The sequence below is a fragment of the Anarrhichthys ocellatus genome, unplaced genomic scaffold, assembly GCF_004355925.1.
Source record: "Anarrhichthys ocellatus isolate YVR2014 unplaced genomic scaffold, GSC_Weel_1.0 scaffold286, whole genome shotgun sequence".
Classification (NCBI taxonomy): Eukaryota; Metazoa; Chordata; class Actinopteri; order Perciformes; family Anarhichadidae; genus Anarrhichthys; species Anarrhichthys ocellatus.
The window spans coordinates 24,146-42,400 of NW_022280306.1; the positions used below are offsets into that span (position 1 = coordinate 24,146).

Here is an 18,255-nt window from a genome sequence, read left to right on the forward strand (position 1 = left end):
TAACTGTTAGTACTTACATAAATTTGGGGGACTTACAAAAAAAAAAAAAAAAAAAAAGTCAGCAGACAGAGTTATCCTGACTTAATGGTGTCTTTTAAATGCAATGCTCTGATTTTGTAACCCAGGCTGTCTATTGTAAATTTTTAGTCAATTGAGCATCTAACTCAGACTTTATACAACTGTTTTCACAGGCTAATGACAAATAAACTGACTGACTAGTGCAATTGGTGGACTTCCCCTTTAAAGGCATAATGAACAAAGTCCCACAGCGTAATTTTACCCTTGGGGCCCCCAGAGGGTTGTTCCAGTCATGCATATTGCACAATTACACATACACTTTGTTTTTGCTGCATCTAAATCCATAAGCCAAGTCAAAAGGCAAAGTGTTTCCACTATACATTTATTGTCAGCCAATTACAAATCTAACAAATTGATCCCCAAGTATGAAAACACAACTTGAAAGTAGCTCAAACGTCTTAAAACTACCAGAATGTTTTCAGACAAACAAGAGCAATTACAGCCAAGTACAAAAAATATTTTCCAGTGTTAATAGATTCACTATTGGAGATTCAATTTCCCCCTCAAATCTTGCAAGTACAAAGTAAAGATGAAGCTCACACATTGTCTCTGAAGAAAAAATTAAATAGTACCATCATGATTATAAACATGGAATAAATTCATATTACTCTGCTAAATAAGTTATTTCAGGTGATTGACACAAAACAATAAATTGCTCCTCAGTAAACATATTTAATTAAAAAAACAAAAGGAATGTTGACAGAGAGGAGCATTTCTATTCATGCGGGAGAGTCAATACACTGTCTACAGTGTGATATTTACATGTACATTTATACTGTATCTGGGTTGGGATAATTACAGTGGTATTATACCCATCAAATAACACATGCATCCTGTGTGTGCCCATCATAAATACATTTTTGAGGAAATCCATAAAAAGACAATGCAAGAATTCCTGATTTCAAACAAAATGTCTTAAATACTCAGGAATGTAAACATTGCATGTGTTTTATTAAAAAAATAAAAACATTCACCCCTCTTCTCTCTTGCATGCTTTCGCTGCATGAGGCTGAGGTGTGATAGCTGTCCCTGAATGCAATAAGTGACAATATTTGCCCCTGGATAGTTCATGGTATCTCTACCAACTGGAGTCAAAAACCTTCTTGCACATGTTTGAGTTCTCCTGGTGAAGAGGGAATTCAGAACCGGGGACGAGCTGCTTCTTGCCCTTATGCGACATAATGCTCTTCCCTGATGACAGGCTCTCGTATTTGGTCAGGTATTCACTGAAAGCAGAACATCAAGAATAGACCATGATGTTTTTGCATGAGATGATGCAACAATAAAATCAGAAAGAGTATTGACATTTTCTGTGGAAAGAGGGGTCTCACAATACCTGACGGGGAAGGTACTCTTGTCCATCTGCATGCACACCAGGAAGGGATATTCGGAAAACTGGACAGTGGTGATAAAGTCCAAAGATGCTTCTGTTTCAAACCTGACCTCCACACCCGCTCTCATGAAGTCCATGTCCACTGTAACGTTGCCAGTGACCACAAACGCTCCGCTGAAACCATAAAGGAAAAAAATGTGTGAATCTGACAAAGAACAGTAAGTGAAACTCATGCATTCCCTTTGTTTCCTTAAAGTTCATATCATTTACATGGTAAATGTCTAAAAAAAAAAAAACAGTAATTTAATAGAGTTAAACATGTGATATTAAACGTGAAATATGTGATATATTTAAAAATCACATGTGTGAGAGAGGTCATATAGATTTATTACATGGGAACATTTGTGAATATTTCACATATAAAATAACATACAACTTGTTTGTGAAATATGTTTGCCTTGTAAGGCCCAGGAGGGGTAAAGACTACTTATTTTTTTATTGTAAGAGTCCATTATTTTCTATATCGGGAGAATTTAGAGTGTAGTGTTGTTTGTCACACCACAGTCACACACAAAATGAATACAATTAATTCTGTTTTTAATCTTTTTTCAACCAGCAGTTACCACTTAACCAGAAAGCATAATGTGAAACAAAACAATCAGAAACGATTATTATATTTAGCCTTGTCCCAACTACATTGGAATGGTCCTTGTTTGTGACCATTTAGTTGTATCATACAGTTTGTATCAGCAGCTTAAAAGCACAGTAGAGCTCAGACACTAACAAGTAGAGTTTGACTACCATATAACAACTTCCTTTCATGTTTCAAATCAATGTGTGTGCAGTTTACCAGTTGAAGATCCAACCTCTGTAACGAGGCCAGTGGAGACATGCCTTGGCAAAGATGCCAATGTGGTTTGTTCTGCATCTATAGATAGCCTATCAGTCTATTATCAGAGTGGAAGAGGTACAACTATGCTGATCCATTCACCTGCCTCTGCCCTTCCCCTGCACACACTGGTCAAATCATCCTGAAGTTCAAATGCAAGATGTGGCCCCAAACAGTGGTCAAAAAGTGGGACTGAAATCCCAAAACAAAAATAAATGTTTGTTCCACAGGATGCTGTTCCAAAAAAAAAAAAAAAAAAAGCTATCAATTCCACAGCATCGTGTGTTTTCTGTCCGTTGATATAGATCCACATTACAATTACCTTCTTTTCCATCCTTTCTAAGTTATTCTTAGTGGAAATTTACATATAATCACAATCACTAAAGCAAGTCAGATTATGAGGCACGGTATTGTTTACATTTTGATGCAGTACAAAACCCAAGTTTAAGTCCGGCATCTTTTTGATATTTTAATTTGCTATATTAAGTAAAAATATATTTTTGTGCAAAGAACTTTTTCCATTTAGCTAAATACTCTTAAAATGCATTAAAAATCAGAGAATATCGGACCAAAAAACAAGTGAACAGGATGAAGAATCTGATCAAACACAGTTTGGTTTGGGTTCTTAAAAAACACTTAAGTGTAAATGCAGAACTGTCTGTCTACTGAGGACAATCACACCCTATTTGAATGTTAAAAATCAGTGGCGTTGCCCTTTAAACCCCATTTCATCACCAGATGCCGCGAGCTAAACAATACCGGCACGAAGATGTGCGTTGACAGTAATGTTTTAAAATAGAGAACCAGACAGAGCTGACGTCATATCCACACAGACCTAGAAATGAGACAGACATGAAGCACAATGCTGGAGCATGTCCAACAGGCCGGTGGAACAAATGAATCAGACAACACTTATAGACCATCTAAAGTTCACATGAATCCAACATCAATAGAAACCTATTTGCAGTGCGGTGACACGGCTCAACCTTAACCTCTAAAACAACTTTCCTTTCAGTCAGGAAGGTTGTTTCTACGAGTTGTCCGTCTATCACAAAGGCCTTTGCCCTGCAAGTGTGTTACATCATACTGTATGTACAGTACTTCACAAACACTCAGTGAGATCATTTATCACTCCAAGGCTGTGACCCTATAAACAGGGTAACACAACTGTATTTAAAAGCTTTGCTGATGCCCCGATACGGCTACAGGACAAAAACACCTTCAACAGTAGTTTTATCATTTTGTCTCTGGACTGTACCGGTTGTTGACGCTGGTCTTGGACTCCCTGTACCACAGGCTGATCTCCATGCCTCCAGAGATGTCAATGGCTAACCCTCCTTGGAACTCTGCACTCGCCTTCAGACCGGACTGCAGCTGAATCACCTGGAGGGCCGAAGATGAGTGGGGGAAAACAAAACAAAAATGGAAGACTCCATTATGTCTGACTCCACTGATAATTGAGATTCCTTTTATCATTGATCATGTGTTAAAAGGACTGTAAAAGCAATTTCAAAGTAGCCACAGCATAAGGGATAAGAAATGCCACACCCTTGCTGTACACATTTAGACCCTGTTCATTCATCATCACTAAGCTCAATAACTGAAGTAATGACCTGGATTCGTTCACTATCTGTGCCTGTAACGGTCAGTGCCTACCGAAATGAACCTGTCTTGCTGTTTAATTTACTGTACATGTTTATAAAACTAAAAAGGTTAGAGTAAGAAAGAAAGAAATCAGTGTTGACTGCTGGGATGCAAACCTCACCACAAAGTCTATGCATTGTATGCCCGATCATCCACATGTTCTCTTTTTGTGGCAAAATAACGTGGCAACATCATTTCTGACAAGAAACTGAACATAAGTCTTTTCAAGCTCATTTAAAATATGACCAATTTCCTCGAGATGACCTCAACCAAGCTGAAAAACAACCAGCAAATCTGACTTTGTTTTGAAGCGGAATTAAGATTTGGGGGAGCATTGCACAGCTCAACAATGGGCATCAAATACCAGCCGTTATGGTCATTTACCAAGGGCGTAGACTCAACTAGCTACCCGTCACTACCGGTTGCATGGATGACTACATTCAGTATGGTTATGAACAAGAGTGTAATTCAGTAAACTTGAAACACAGATCGAGTTCAACTACTACATTCAGGTCTGGTGCAAATGGGGCATTGATGTGGTACACAGTTGTAGCTGCTTACCTCAGAATGATCAGTCAGCAGGATGAGACCCTTCACGACATTCATCGGCTCCCCGGACATGGAGAACATTTTGGACATGAGGTCACTGTAACCCTTGAAGAAGGTGACGGGCCGCAGCTGCACGTCGAACAACAGAGCCGACATCCCAGCGAACGACTCCAGGTCCTTCTCTCCCTCATCGGGTGTGGCAGCAATCAGTGACTCCAAACCTTGGGCCTCAATTGCCACCTGGAAGAATATCCAAATCAGTCTAAATTAGCAGAAGGAGATAACTGGTTGCTCTGTGTACTCAAATGTAGATCAAAATGCTTTAAGTGCTCTTCGAAAACGGGGTAAGAAATCAGGACGAACATGAAGGCAATCCAGCGTTAAATTCCCTGAAGAAGACCTACAGGGGTCAAAATGTTTGCTCTTTTAATCATTTGGTCATTGTAATAATGGCTATCAAATAATTCCTTCTCTGTTGGTCTTTGATTTCGGAGTTCCTGGATCGCTTTCTTGTTTATCTGTTCTCGAAATTTGATTTTTTTTTTTTTCTTCTCCGACATTTCACATACTCTACATGAACATTTAATATATTTCATCAGAAAAGGAAAGACAAGAGTACGTGTGTATATATATAGAATTATTTTACATACTAAAAACATTGCATGCATATATTCAAAATTCCTGTTCCTGCAACAGGGTTCCTGCATTCAGGTAATTATTTAATTTCCTTTACAAGGTTTCCTTACCTGTAGACCATGTAGCATCGCTCCTTTACTAGCACCATAAATATTCATGTTGCTTCTCCTCAGGATCCCAGAGCCTGAATACAGGATGTCCAAACTGTATGTGGAGGTCACATCAGCAGATCCTGAAGGAAGAGGATTTGAAAGTGCTAAGTCAGCATGAACGAACCTGTTGTAATGTTAGCCTCAAAATGATGAGTTTTAAGGAGCAATATCCAGCTTAAATGTGCAACCACCCATTAGGTCAATATGTAACTTGGTTGACTTGTACAATTTTATACTGCACTACTTTGCAGTTTAATTTTATTAGAATCTTTTTAAATGTTACAATGTTGTATTGAGTATTTTTTTTTTAGGCTTAGAGATGAGGGTCGATTACTTACTTGCCATAAATCCTGAGAATGCAGATGACGACCCAACTTTTGCAAAACGGTCGTAGTTATGAGAAACCATGTCCTTCATAGCTTGTTGTAAAATTTTGCTAAAAAATGAAGAAAAAATAAATATTATTTCATAAATGGCCGCAATATGCATTGATAAAACACACAAAACGCTTTTTTTTTGTTTGGATTCAGCTCAGAAGCCTTTTTAAAAAAGATTTAATTTTCATTGTTGGTCCATTGGATCACCCATTACACACCTGGCTGGCATCTGGAAGTGGATGATGTCCTGGATCTTGGACAGCATGTACTTGTTCATTTCATGAGGTAGGTTTCCAACAGACAGAAGCAGATTCTTGACCTCCATGTATGAAGGGTTGCTACTGAGGATGACGTCGGCAGCGGCAGCTCTCACGTTTTTCTCATAGATCCGTCGATTCTGGTGGTAAACTCTGCCGACTGTCCGCTTCACCTACAAATGAGATTAAATGCTGGGTTTCAGTTTCTGTTGTATGCTAATCAATTCCACATAACACTCATAAACAACAGAAGTGGTATGTACATTATGTCTCACCTCATCAGTCATGAGATGGACATCGTATCTCTGCAGGGCAGTGAGGGCGATGGTGCTGTAAGCTCCCACTTCTGACTCTGCATATTTGGTGAAGATGGGGATGGCCTCGGGCAGCAGAGAGTTCTTTAGAGCCAGAAGATACATCTGGACCTCGGACTCTACCTGCGCGCTGCCAGCACCGTCTAAAATCAGCTTCTTCACCTGCACCACTGTCTGAGAGGTAAATACACCGCAGAAGATCATCAGTCAGCTCTGGGATTCATTCAAATTTGGTTCGTTGTTTAGCTTGACGTGTTTTACGTTGTCATTTAGTATCTTCTTGTAAGCTCACCGGTAAGTTGCACCCTCCTTTCTGACACAGTCGATGGACCAGGGCTCCCATAATGATCACCACTGACTCTTTAATGTCTGAGCTGCCAATCTTTCCCTTTGAAATATCCTGAAAAGGAAACAATTCTCATAAAACTTCACAAAAGTATAATATGACTTGGTTTTCAAAACTTTCTCAGGACTACATTTTTAAGACTTATCATTTTAAATATTACATTTTTCATGTTTCTCTTCACTGATGACGGCAGAACTTATTGTTTCCTTTGATAAGCAAGAAAAGGTGCCAATTCTGTTATTGGAAACATGATGCTCACCAGCAGAACCTGGAGCATTCTCTCGTTGGGATGTGAAGCAAAGCCACATGCGTAGAGAAACCTCTCCTGCAGCACCAAACCTTTGGCATCGGTGAAGTTAAGGAATTCCAACATGGCATCCAGAGATGCAATGGTCTGGGAGGAGGTCACAGCATCCACCGCCTGAGGTCTGAGCAGGAAGAAATTAAACACGTCGATGGTAAGTTGATAAAGTCAGACTAAATCAAAGAAACAGCCGAGTGATGGAGTCAGTAAGCAAATTAAGACGTAAGAGAGAAGGAGGAGCCTGTTTACAGAGATGTCTTGCTGGCACTCTTCAGCACTTTGAGGATCTCGTCCTTGGACGCCTTCCTAATGCTCTGGATGAGGGCCAGGAAGCTGCGAGGAGCTGTGGCTTTGGACAGGCTCGCTGGCTCCAGCAGCTTCTGTTGAGTCTGCCAATGCTCAAAAAGCTAAGAGGGAGAACACAGGGGAGAGGGGATTAGAAGAGAGATCACCTTCAGTCAGTAATTACCTTACAAAAAACTACAGTAACCATTTACTAATACATTGTTATTCAGGAGTTGTTCTGTAATAATGACTCGAACAACCCAGAACGTCATACTCTGAGGAAGGTCTGTAGGCACCAATGTGTTCGTTGTTCTGACTAAATGAAAACATTGTGTGAGGATCTTATTGCAACTGTATAAGAAATACTGGATGTTCAAGTGCTTTTCCTGTCCTGCCTCCTAGCAATAATGACTTGCTCAAGTTCATGAATACAAGTAAATAACATCATTTGTTTATTGAACTGGTTACCAAGACATTATAGTATACTCAAACTCAAAATGAAGAGGAGGCCCTGGAGCTGTGGCCTCATAAATATATTAATAGCACCAGCTGGTCATTTTTACAATAAGAAATGGGCCACAATAATAGGAACTTGAAAATAGAACAAACAATAATTCCAGTTTGTTACAACTTCAGTTGTATTTTCTTAGTTTGGGTCATTGTTCCTGTCATAAGTCTCAACATTGCTAATGAATGTTATCTGGACAATGCAATGACATCGCATAGGGTGAGAAACAAAAGCAGTCAGATGATCATATGGGTTTCAAACAAACCCCAGTCTTGTAAAACTTAGTAGGAAGCTCTGTAATGCTGTAGCAAATGCTAACAATAGCAACAATGAGAGTGCAAACATGGTCATGTGTAGCAGTTATAATAATTAACATGTTCACCATCCTAGTTTAGCATGTTAGAATGCTAACATTAGCTAATTAGCACTAAAAGTAAAGCTGAATAAACACCTGAAAAATGACATTTTTCATCAAACACCAAAATAAAAAAAAGGACAAATTGAAAATTGACCTGCTGATGGCACTAGTGAAAAAGTCAAAGAATCACAAAAGTTAATAAGGATTTATCCTCAGCGTGGCATGAAATTCTGCACCAATGTCATGGCAATGAATCCAATATTTGTCGTGACATTTCACACAAAACCACAAATTTCAACCTCATGGTGGCTCTAGAGGATAATGCGTTCAAATGCAGCCTCTGGAGGCCAGGAATGTCTATCCAAAATGGCAATCTATTCAACACTGATATTTGAGTCTGAATCAAAGCGTCGGGCCGACATTGCCATCCATGGAGCTGTGTTTGTGTAAGTAAATATTTGTTGTGTGAAAGTGTACAGGTACTCACTGATGGACAGCCCTTGCACTTAGATTTGACCTTTTCTGCAATGATACCAACAGCTGCCAGTTTGGCATCGATTGACTTGACAACCCCAGCCACATCTTTCCCAGCAGCCTCCAGCGGTCCAGCCTCTGTCCCTACCAATGTGAAAATTTGCCTGGGAAGCAACAAATTACATTTTTTAAATGTTCCTGCATTTGAAATGGCTGTTGACATCAATTCTTTGTAGAGGCATTTACCTGGACAGGACTTTAGCTCCAGCAGATCTGCGGGTATTAACAGCCAGCGAGTGCGTTTCTTCAGCCACAGCCGAGCGGATGAAACCATCTTCAAGTGTAAACGTTGTAATGGAACTGGACTTCCTGCTCACACCCAACACCTGAAGGGGGACATATCGAGGCGGAATTTATTCGTGATTCTATATCGTTTGTATTTCAACACGGTGATCCGGTTTGGATGCTGACATACCTGACTGTGTGTGGTGAATCCGGTCTCCACGGTCTTACACGCCTCCAGGTTCTTGGTTCTCGTCACTTGACCTTTTACTGCCCTGTACTCGATCGTGCACCTTCCAGACACGTCATTCTATTCCCAGACAATAAGTTTGTTCACATTAGCGACATGCAATGAAATAAGAAACACATGAATAGATGGGATGGGAGCATTATCGTGTTGTTTACCTCTATAACCTTCCCAGTGTTGAGCTGTACTTGCAGTAAGCTGGCCAGCCCTCTTTTTAGGTTCTTGATGGTTGCAGGTTCGGCCCGGTAGGAATAAAATGCTTTTGCCTGGAAAGAAAGCAATACATTACAAACAGAGTGTTATGCTTTTGAACAATAGATACAAAGGCATTTTGTCAAGCAGATAAAGAGGGAAGTGACCCACAGCGCTGTATATGCTACACCTCACAAAGGCTTTCAGGGTGTCAGTTTTCCATTGCACACTTGTGTATAGAAATGCCTGCTCGTGACATCAGCGACTATTTACATTACATGCAGAAATAAGATATTCTTTTAAGTGCAGATCAAAAACAAGGCCAGGATACTTTGTTGTTAGCACTTTAAAAAAGAAGTTCTATCTCAACCTCTAATTATACTCTGAATGCACATCGGTACTCAACACTGACCAGCATGAAAGGCGAGTCATTCTTATGTTTGCCTATGTTGCTGATATCATATTAAAATAATGGAACCAAAGCTCAGTTAAATGGGCTTCGTTAATCTTGGGAAATATCATATCACATCACACAGTTCAGTTTTCCAGTGAGGGTTCAGCTCGGCTCAATAATGGACTCCGTGTCCCGCTCATGAGTGGAGAAAGCAGTCTAATACATCATCCTACAGTCTCTCCTATACAGCATGTTATTTATTTGTGGCGCTCGACCACAATATCAGCTAGGACCAACATAAATAGACTGTCCACTGCTACTCTGTGGAACTTTCCTGTCCAAGTCTGCCATCAGTATAAACAAAACAACAAGACAGACACTGATCTATCCGGTTTCTCACAACCTTTATCCCACACTGAACCAGTTTTAATCCTAAAACTTTTCAGTTGCACATCTGTGACTATGCAATTTACAGAATAAGAAACAATACATACAGTATGCTGTTGAAGTATCTCTTCTATATTTACTCTGCTTCATACTAGAAATATTAGTACTTATTAAATGGTTCATAAATTGAAAACAATTGTTTTATTCACGGATAGTAAAGCATTTAATAATGACTTATAGATGAGTTACAAGCCATTAATAACAAAAAAACATTTTAGACCCATTTTTTAAACACATTTCTGTTTGGTAATATATAACACAATTATAATAAATGTTCAAATAAATTAAAACATGCTTAAAATATTGTTAACACACAGATTTTGAGGGCTCCAGATCCTCAGCAGCCCTTTTCTGTTGTTAATTGGTCATACAGTCCAATTACTCAAATGGATTTCTTATTAGTGATCTACAAAAAAATTGAAAATTATTAATTAACCATTAATAGAGCTCATAATTACAATTTACAAACCCTTTATGAAGTGGTATCCAAGCCTTTACTGTATGAACCAACATGTACTCCAGAAAAAAAGACATTGATCATTGTGTAATGGGATTATTACTCTTGCTAGAGTGTTTAACTGTAAACTATATTTACCATATAATTTTTCCCCTGAGCCTTTAAATGAGATATCTACCAGTCAGCTTGCTATAATTCTTTCGGTGGCAATTATGCATTATTGGATAGAGCATACAGTGATAATAACTTGATAACAGTTTGTCTTGAACTGAAACATCTCGCAGCCAGTAAGACATGCAAGGCATGAAGCGTATCCACCAACCCAGAGGCTTGACTCTTCAAGTCAAGCTTGCTCATTCATTCTTTGACCCTCTGAACCTGCCGACCTTTGCACACACACACACACATCTGCCTGGTCTTTCCCCTGCCAGCATAATCACTCCAGCACAATGAAATAATAAAAAAAAGTTCTTAAATTCACAGCGTTTGCTGTTTCAAGTTGTGAAAGCAGACACATAGCTCAAGTTGTGAAAGCAGACACATAGCTCACTGATTCTCTGAAGACAACCACAGTGGAGTGTATAATGATTTAATGAATCATACGATTATAAATCTGCCAAAAACAACAATTTATACAATCTCCACGAATTGCTGCTGTTGTTCTTCACCTTGACTGATAATAAACTATGTTGATATTTGTCAAAAACATTCACTCTTTATGTTAAAAGATGTTTTATTTCAATGCCAAAAAAAAGGAAGACCACTTAAAATACTGTGAGGTTGTACAGATAATACCAGCAATAACTGATGTAGCAAGGACTATTTTCTTTATACACATATTATTTTATACCAAGGATCTAAATTCTCGCAATGTGAACTGCTAAAACAAAATCCCTGACAAAAGAAGGATTAAAGGCTCTCTTACCTTTCCATTCTTCAGATGCAAAAAGAAAGGTTTAGTCAGAGCTGCCAGTTTGGTCTTCCCCAAAACGCTTTCTGCAGTGGATCCATGGAGGACATTCTTCTTCTCTGATCGTTGGGACGCAGGACCGATTCTCACATTAGAGATCTAAGAATGAGAGATGAATTAATCTGAGCAAAAGCCTGCACTTCCTTTGCTGCTATGCATTTCTTCTCCGAAGGAAAGGAAACATGCAGACTTTTACCAGTTGAATCAAACGTGTATTTGTCGTGAGAAACAAGTGGATGATTCTAACTCTCAAAATGACATCATGTCCCATCTCAACATATATTGGACCGACATACCGCCAGTTGGATCAGTTGATCGTCTTTGCTGCTGGGGTCTCTCCACACTAGGTTGACGTCCACATCGCTTGAGATCTTGTAGCCAGCACTGCCCTCTTTTGACCCCCGGGTCCTGTCCACCAGCACCACAGTGGTGTAGCTGAATTTGTACAGCTGGTTGTTGTTCAGCCGGGGTCCAGCAGCACCTGAAGAAACACAGGAAACACAGCTGGTGAGCAAAGAGTGAAGAGAGTGAGTTTGATCTGCTAAAAGACCACTCTCATATTGTGGTGTGTGAAGATATTGTAGGTCTGTTAATATACTGCCGACTTAAAAGGTGTTTTTTAGACATGTTTCATATCCATCCAATGGTTTCATTTTGTGTCTGTACCGTAAGTGTATCAGCTAGTAGAAACCTGAAACCTGACATAGTAATCCAACATCAACAACATTCAGCCATCGTAATTTGTTTGTCGATGTAGTTGTGACTATTTTAAAAACTGTTTTGGTGGTGTGTTCAAGCTCTAAAATCTGTTGAGCAATGGCTGTGTTGTCAGAAAAATAAACCTGGGAAACAAACAATAAGCAAACATGAATATTGTGTGAAAGATAAAAAGGTATTTTCATATTTTCTTACAATTTAAAAAATTGCTGTTTGGGAGCAAACTTTCAAATCTCAGACTTATTAGCTCAAATAAGTGCACTACTAAGGATACTTTTTAAAACAAGCCCAACTTTTAACTGGCTTACCATCAATAAAAATGTAAATTTGATAAACAACGATGACCAACTGTTCGCTCTGATGAATTAACTCAAACCAGACGACTAAAATGCTGTAGTCTTTGTCTTTAATTCTGGCAATTGTTAATAATAAAGCATTCTGAAACTCTCTGTTGAAAAGGCCTTTTTAGCTAGTTGTTTTCCAACATCAAACATGCTGTTGCTTATCTTATTCCAGGTATCTTTTACTTGTGGCCACACCTCTGAAATGTAGTGTTTTTAGCTTCCAAAAATACACTTCAGGTATTTCTCAATAAAAAACTGCCACTGAAAAAAACAGCTCCTTTTCTTTCATTTTTTGTTTTAAAGAAATACTATCTGTGAATAGCGTTGAGATGATTCCATCAGAGGCCATTTAACAAGGTGTGTTCAACCTGAGAGAAGATAAAAATATCTCCACTCCTCTCCCAATGACAAGCTTTCCATTAGATATGACATTAGGCCACGAGGGAAGGCAGACTGACGTGTCAGCACTTGATTTCATCACTGGTCTTTGACGAACGTGGAGCTGAAATTCAACAAATAAAAATGTCTGTTCTGTCTTTTATCAACTGACTGAGATTCTTAGACATCAGAAGCAAGACACAAAACAGAAATAAAGTGTTTTTTGTTTCGTAATGTTGCGTTTTATCTTTCTTGACTCCTTCACCTCTTATCAATTAGTGATGTCACAAAGCAGCACTATGTGAATGAAGCGAGTCCATTGACAATAAATAGGAGACTGACATTGTGGTCTCTGTAAAATCACCCAGTGTGATTTCCTGCCAGGATTCATTCATTTGGGGTATTTTTCAGTCTAGAATAAAATTAGGCTCGAGACCTTGGATCATCCATGACTTTCTCTCTATGAAGAAGCCTCCAAAGCACAACAAAGTGTCATTTTGAGGACCAAATAAATCCTCTTGCCACATACTGATTGAGCATGAAGTAAATATCCTCTTTTCCCCAAATACATACATTCAACCTTTTATATAATCTACTAAACGTTACTGTTGGCCCCAAACAACACACTACTTCTTCTCACAGAAAAAAACAAACTCACCTTTGGCAGAAGCTGAGACAGAGCAGGCTGCACAAAGCAATAACACTAGAGTTAACATTGTGTGTCGTCTCGCTGTAGCCAGAAGAACCAAAACCGAGAGTCTGTGTGGCACTACAGGGCCAAAAAGAAAGGCAAAGCGAGTTCAAGCTTCTCCTATTATGTTTTATCGGAGGGGAGGGCAGACTCCAAACTCCACGCTCAAGTACTAAGTACGAGATAACCAGCAAATCATTAACCGGACGTGCACAGATTTGACAGGAACTTCTGCAATTGACAGACGCAGCCATGAGTCCCGTTTTAATAGAGCGAGGCCGTGAATGTGACTGCGTCTGCGCGCGACCATGTGATTAATTAATGAATACAAATGTGATCATCTGATTGATTGAAGTGAGAGTCGGCGGTTAAGTTTCTACTGCAAGCCCTGCTTAATCGACAAACAATTAAGTTATAAATACAAGTCATACAATTTGTCAAAACATATCTAAGAGCATATTTACCAGGAGGTCGCAGAGACATCGTCATGTTAGACACCATTCACCTATTTTTTTCTTTTTGGGAAGAACAGTTGGTACTTTGTCAGCGTGTCCTTCGTTGGAGGAAATGGGCAGTCTGTCGATGAAACCAGCCCTCTAGCTCAAGTTACAGCGTATCAGTGGACCCCAAAGTTTGGTTTACGCTTTGAGTAAATTAAGGACACTGTTGATTTATCCGATTGTAGACGTAATTAATCTAAAAATTAGTGTTACGGGTAATTATAAAAGTTGCAACGTCAGTTTTTGAAATGAAAAATGGGTGTATTCGGTAAATCTGCAGTGTGTGTGTGTGTTGTGTAATTTCAAAGCCTCTCCTTCACCTTAGTTACAGGTCAAACTTTCTGTCTCCTCTCATTCAGAAATTCACACAAATGTCCTGCATTCATCATCTTACTTAAGTAAAAGAGAGGAATTGTACTATTGTACTGTAGTAAAAATGTAAAGTGAAATGTGGAATACTTTGTATACTGTTATATAGTTAACAAATGATTGCATGTTTTTGTAAACTCATCATATGTTTTATATGTAAAATGAAGCTGTCAGATGGAGTAAGAAGCATGATAAAGCAAATGTTAGCTCAAGTAAAAATGAAAGTTATCTCAAGTTCGTATTAAGCGCTTGAGTAAATGTTTTTTCCATCACTGAACTCTTGAAAATAAAGATAATTGAGATTGAAGCACAGAAGCACTGACTACAGTGAATGTGAGTTTAACTGAGCAGCCAGTGGGTGTCAGTGTTTGTCTGCTGGTGTTGATGGTTACCAGTTTAAAGTTTCTGAATGTGAATCTAAATCCAGAACAGAACACAGAAATATGATCACTTAAGTCTTTGCACAAATTGTCTTCAGGTTGAGATTATGTTATCCCACCTCTAGAACACAGACATCATCTCAGCTCTCCTTATCTGATGATGCCTTCACTGTCCTGAAACTAGACGATTCCCAAAGTTAGGAAGCTGTTTTTGTCAGTTGATAATAGTGTTAATGTCCCGCTTCAGGAGCTCAGTACCTCTCACAGATCACCTTACAGATTAAGTACCAGGATGTACTGTATATGATGACTCATGCCCTGTAGCACACTGCAGGAGTATTGTTGCTTTTTGTTATTGAAGGGATGGATAGGTTATCCTTCCTTTTTTATATTATCTTAAAACTACAAACACGACTGGTCATAGTAAAAAAAATTACTGCATATCATCACATAATCACACAACTGGATGAAAGTTTGATATATATTCGAAAGGCACAAACAGAACAAAACAATTACTGTAGATACATTGCTGTACAATACATTTAAAACATAATAGGTAACTTCTTAAGAACTAAAGTAGGTTTTTCGTCCCCACTTTCGAACGAAAGGGAGCTAAAATAAGAGTAACAAAGAAACCCTTTATCTCTTACTGTTTCTGAATCACCTGAAGTAATCAGCAAACTTGATTAAGTTGATGAACTTGCATAATTCTTTTAGTTTTTGTGTTGTAATCTACATGGTTGAATGAATGCACTTATTGTAAGTCGCTTTGCGTAAAAGAGTCAGCTCTATAAATGTAATGTTGTCCAAATTTATAGTGAAAAAATGAATGCGTAAAGTACACAAAGGGACTAGCAGTGACCCTGGTTGTATGCTAATCAGTATAAATCATCTAAAATTACAGAAGGGATGTGATTTTGACAATTCTTTGACAGAAAACACACAAAAAAGTTCCGCTGTCCCTCAAATATTTGGAGAATAAAAAGATCAGGAGGGTACTTAGTTGACTGTTGATTTAATTTATATTTAGTGAGTTGTGGACGTGTTTAAGAGGAAGGTTGATTACATCAAGTCTGTTGTTGTTCTCCAATGAGTCTAGAAAATGTCCGGAAGTAACACTGAGGCATCTGGCCAAAGGTCAGATCATAGGTTCAATCAATTGCCTGATAATACCACAAACACGTAACTTATCAAAGCTGGGTATCTAAATTGCAAATTATCAGGGTTGTGTTGAAAGAAAAGTGTGTGTGTGTGTGTGTGTGTAATCTCTGTAGATAATATAAGGTTTAAGAATAAGGTTTATTTTAAGCGAAAAACAGCAATATGGCCATGCAGACGACTTCACCTCAATCTAATCAACCGATGACAATTAAGGAACTGAAAACAATCTGAGACAACACACGAGTAGCATGAGAGACGAAGCCAGGCTCTGACTTTCAAAAGTAATAGCTGTTGCATGTATTTACCATGTTTGGTTTTTCAACAACTTTTCAGAAACTCTGATGCACCTGAGAGTTTTATTTTTTAAATCAGACTTTCTGTAGAGATTTAATAGGGACAGCACTCTTGAATGGATGCCTCGTGGTATTCTTCAAGTGAGCATCTCTTCTCATAATAGGATAATCATCATAATAAAATAAAAATTGAGTGGCAGTGCCTTACTTTTTTTCCCAATTAAATACCAAAGCTGGTATCCATCACTACCTAGAGGTTGTAAAACATGATGTGTAAATGTGTGTGTGTGCTTTCCTTGTAAGGACCTTTATGTCCCAACTAAAATCATTTTAAAAGACAGTAAAAAAAAAAATGGTTTAGAATGAATTAGCTACGCACAACAGCGGTCTGGTCATGGCTTCTGGATTCTTCCACGCTTCCAAAGATGAGCAATATGTCTTTTGCTAGGAAAAGCACATGTGTGAATAGTAATATTAACAATGGTTGAGCTGCTTCAGAGTCATTGCGCATGCTGGCTCATTGTCAGTCATCATTATTGTTATTAGTAACATAGTAACCATGCTTTTCCTTAACTGTTGACAAGTTAAACTTCTTCTTAAAGCAATTTGATTTGTCGTCAAGTGAAACACCAGAAAGAAAGGTTACAGAAGATGGATTTAAAATAATTGTCCTGTTGGAGAGAATCTCAGTTCATTTGAGTAAAAGAGATTTCAAACAAACATCATTAAGTTAACTGAATATATATTTTTTATTTAATATTAACTTTTTCAAAATATTACATTTAGCATTTTAAAGTACTCAAAGTACTGTGAACTTATTTGGTTTTATAGTGTATATCTTTTTACCAATAACTGACATTTTCTTGTAAAGTACAATAACTGAATCACTTGCTCTGAGAGTAAGTTGCAGTTATCTTTATTTTTGTCTATGTTTAAAATGTATTAGTAACTGTGGCCAAACTCAATAAACCTCAACCCATGCAGGATCTATCTACAGTGTTTATGCACAGACAAACGTTTACAAAGACCCACATTTATTCAGATATATATTTACAACCAGCTATTTACAAGAATCAGGAATACACATGAAACACAGGTTATAATCAGGGGTATGTAGAAATCTCAAATATGGCACTGAGTGGTAGGAAAAAGTGTGATCAGTCAAAACAATCATATGAAGCTTTTAGTGGAAAAAGGATATTTAACCCCATTGCAGCTGCATTACATTTAGAAGATTTCAAAATGCAGAAATGCATTTATTCCATATATTTTGTGTAAGGATGTTCAGTTCATCAAGGCTGCAGAAGATGTGACTGCAAAACAAAAGAAGCTCTGTGTAACATACTGCAGGCTCATAGTGCCTCTATATAAAATGGCTGCTTTTACTTTTCATGATGTGCAGTTCTATTAAAAGGTCGACATGAAGTGATGTCTAGAAAGAAAAACATATATACATTGTATCTCAGTTTGCATTTAAAATAATGCTGGTGAGAGAGCCTGTGTGCTCCACTTTCAAGTAACGCATGTATGTAGACTATAAATCATTACTACGTTCAGTTCAGTTCCACCAAGCAGCATGCCATTCATGATGCTCATTGGAAATAGCTTGTATCCTAATTTTCCAGTGAAAACTTCCAGATCAAAATATCTAAACACAACAAACAAAAAGTTATCTAATCAATTAGGCAGATTCCATGAAACAAACATATCAGCAACAATAAAAAAAATGTTTAGGAAAATGACTGAATGAACACGGACAGTAAGGTAATGTGCAAGGAACGGCACAACACTCATAATGTGCTGAAAAACATTTTCTGTCAAACTGCTTTTGAAAAAAAAGAATATATATATATATATATATATATATATATATATATAAATGACATTATGGAGCACCATGAAGTAACAGATGCAGTTTGCAAGTGTTTA

At 38.1% G+C, this 18,255-nt stretch overlaps 1 protein-coding gene across 1 annotated transcript; it reads right to left on the minus strand.

The window, feature by feature from the left end:
- Positions 1–385: 385 nt before the first annotated feature.
- Positions 386–18,176, minus strand: LOC116401229 (microsomal triglyceride transfer protein-like). The gene is made up of 18 exons (XM_031879539.1): positions 13,591–18,176; positions 11,790–11,974; positions 11,449–11,592; positions 9,192–9,299; positions 8,980–9,096; positions 8,751–8,890; positions 8,518–8,668; positions 7,129–7,286; positions 6,835–7,003; positions 6,522–6,629; positions 6,191–6,403; positions 5,877–6,088; positions 5,620–5,717; positions 5,240–5,361; positions 4,506–4,733; positions 3,559–3,683; positions 1,415–1,585; positions 386–1,304 (listed from the first exon to the last, which is right to left on the minus strand). Exons 1-18 carry the CDS (start codon positions 13,646–13,648, stop codon positions 1,157–1,159), a joined length of 2,655 nt encoding a protein of 884 aa, XP_031735399.1. The 5' UTR covers positions 13,649–18,176; the 3' UTR covers positions 386–1,156.
- Between the last annotated feature and the right edge of the window lie 79 nt (positions 18,177–18,255).

What these genes read in the sequence shown, in the direction of transcription:
- LOC116401229 (XM_031879539.1), bottom strand. Translation starts at nt 13,648, where the DNA reads ATGTTAACTCTAGTGTTATTGCTTTGTGCAGCCTGCTCTGTCTCAGCT. An exon ending in TGTCTCAGCTTCTGCCAAAG is followed by an intron (nt 11,975 to 13,590) that starts GTGAGTTTGTTT and finishes GTGTTTCTTCAG; the next exon opens with GTGCTGCTGGACCCCGGCTG. An exon ending in CGATGCTACATGGTCTACAG is followed by an intron (nt 4,734 to 5,239) that starts GTAAGGAAACCT and finishes ATATTCTTCCAG; the next exon opens with GTGGCAATTGAGGCCCAAGG.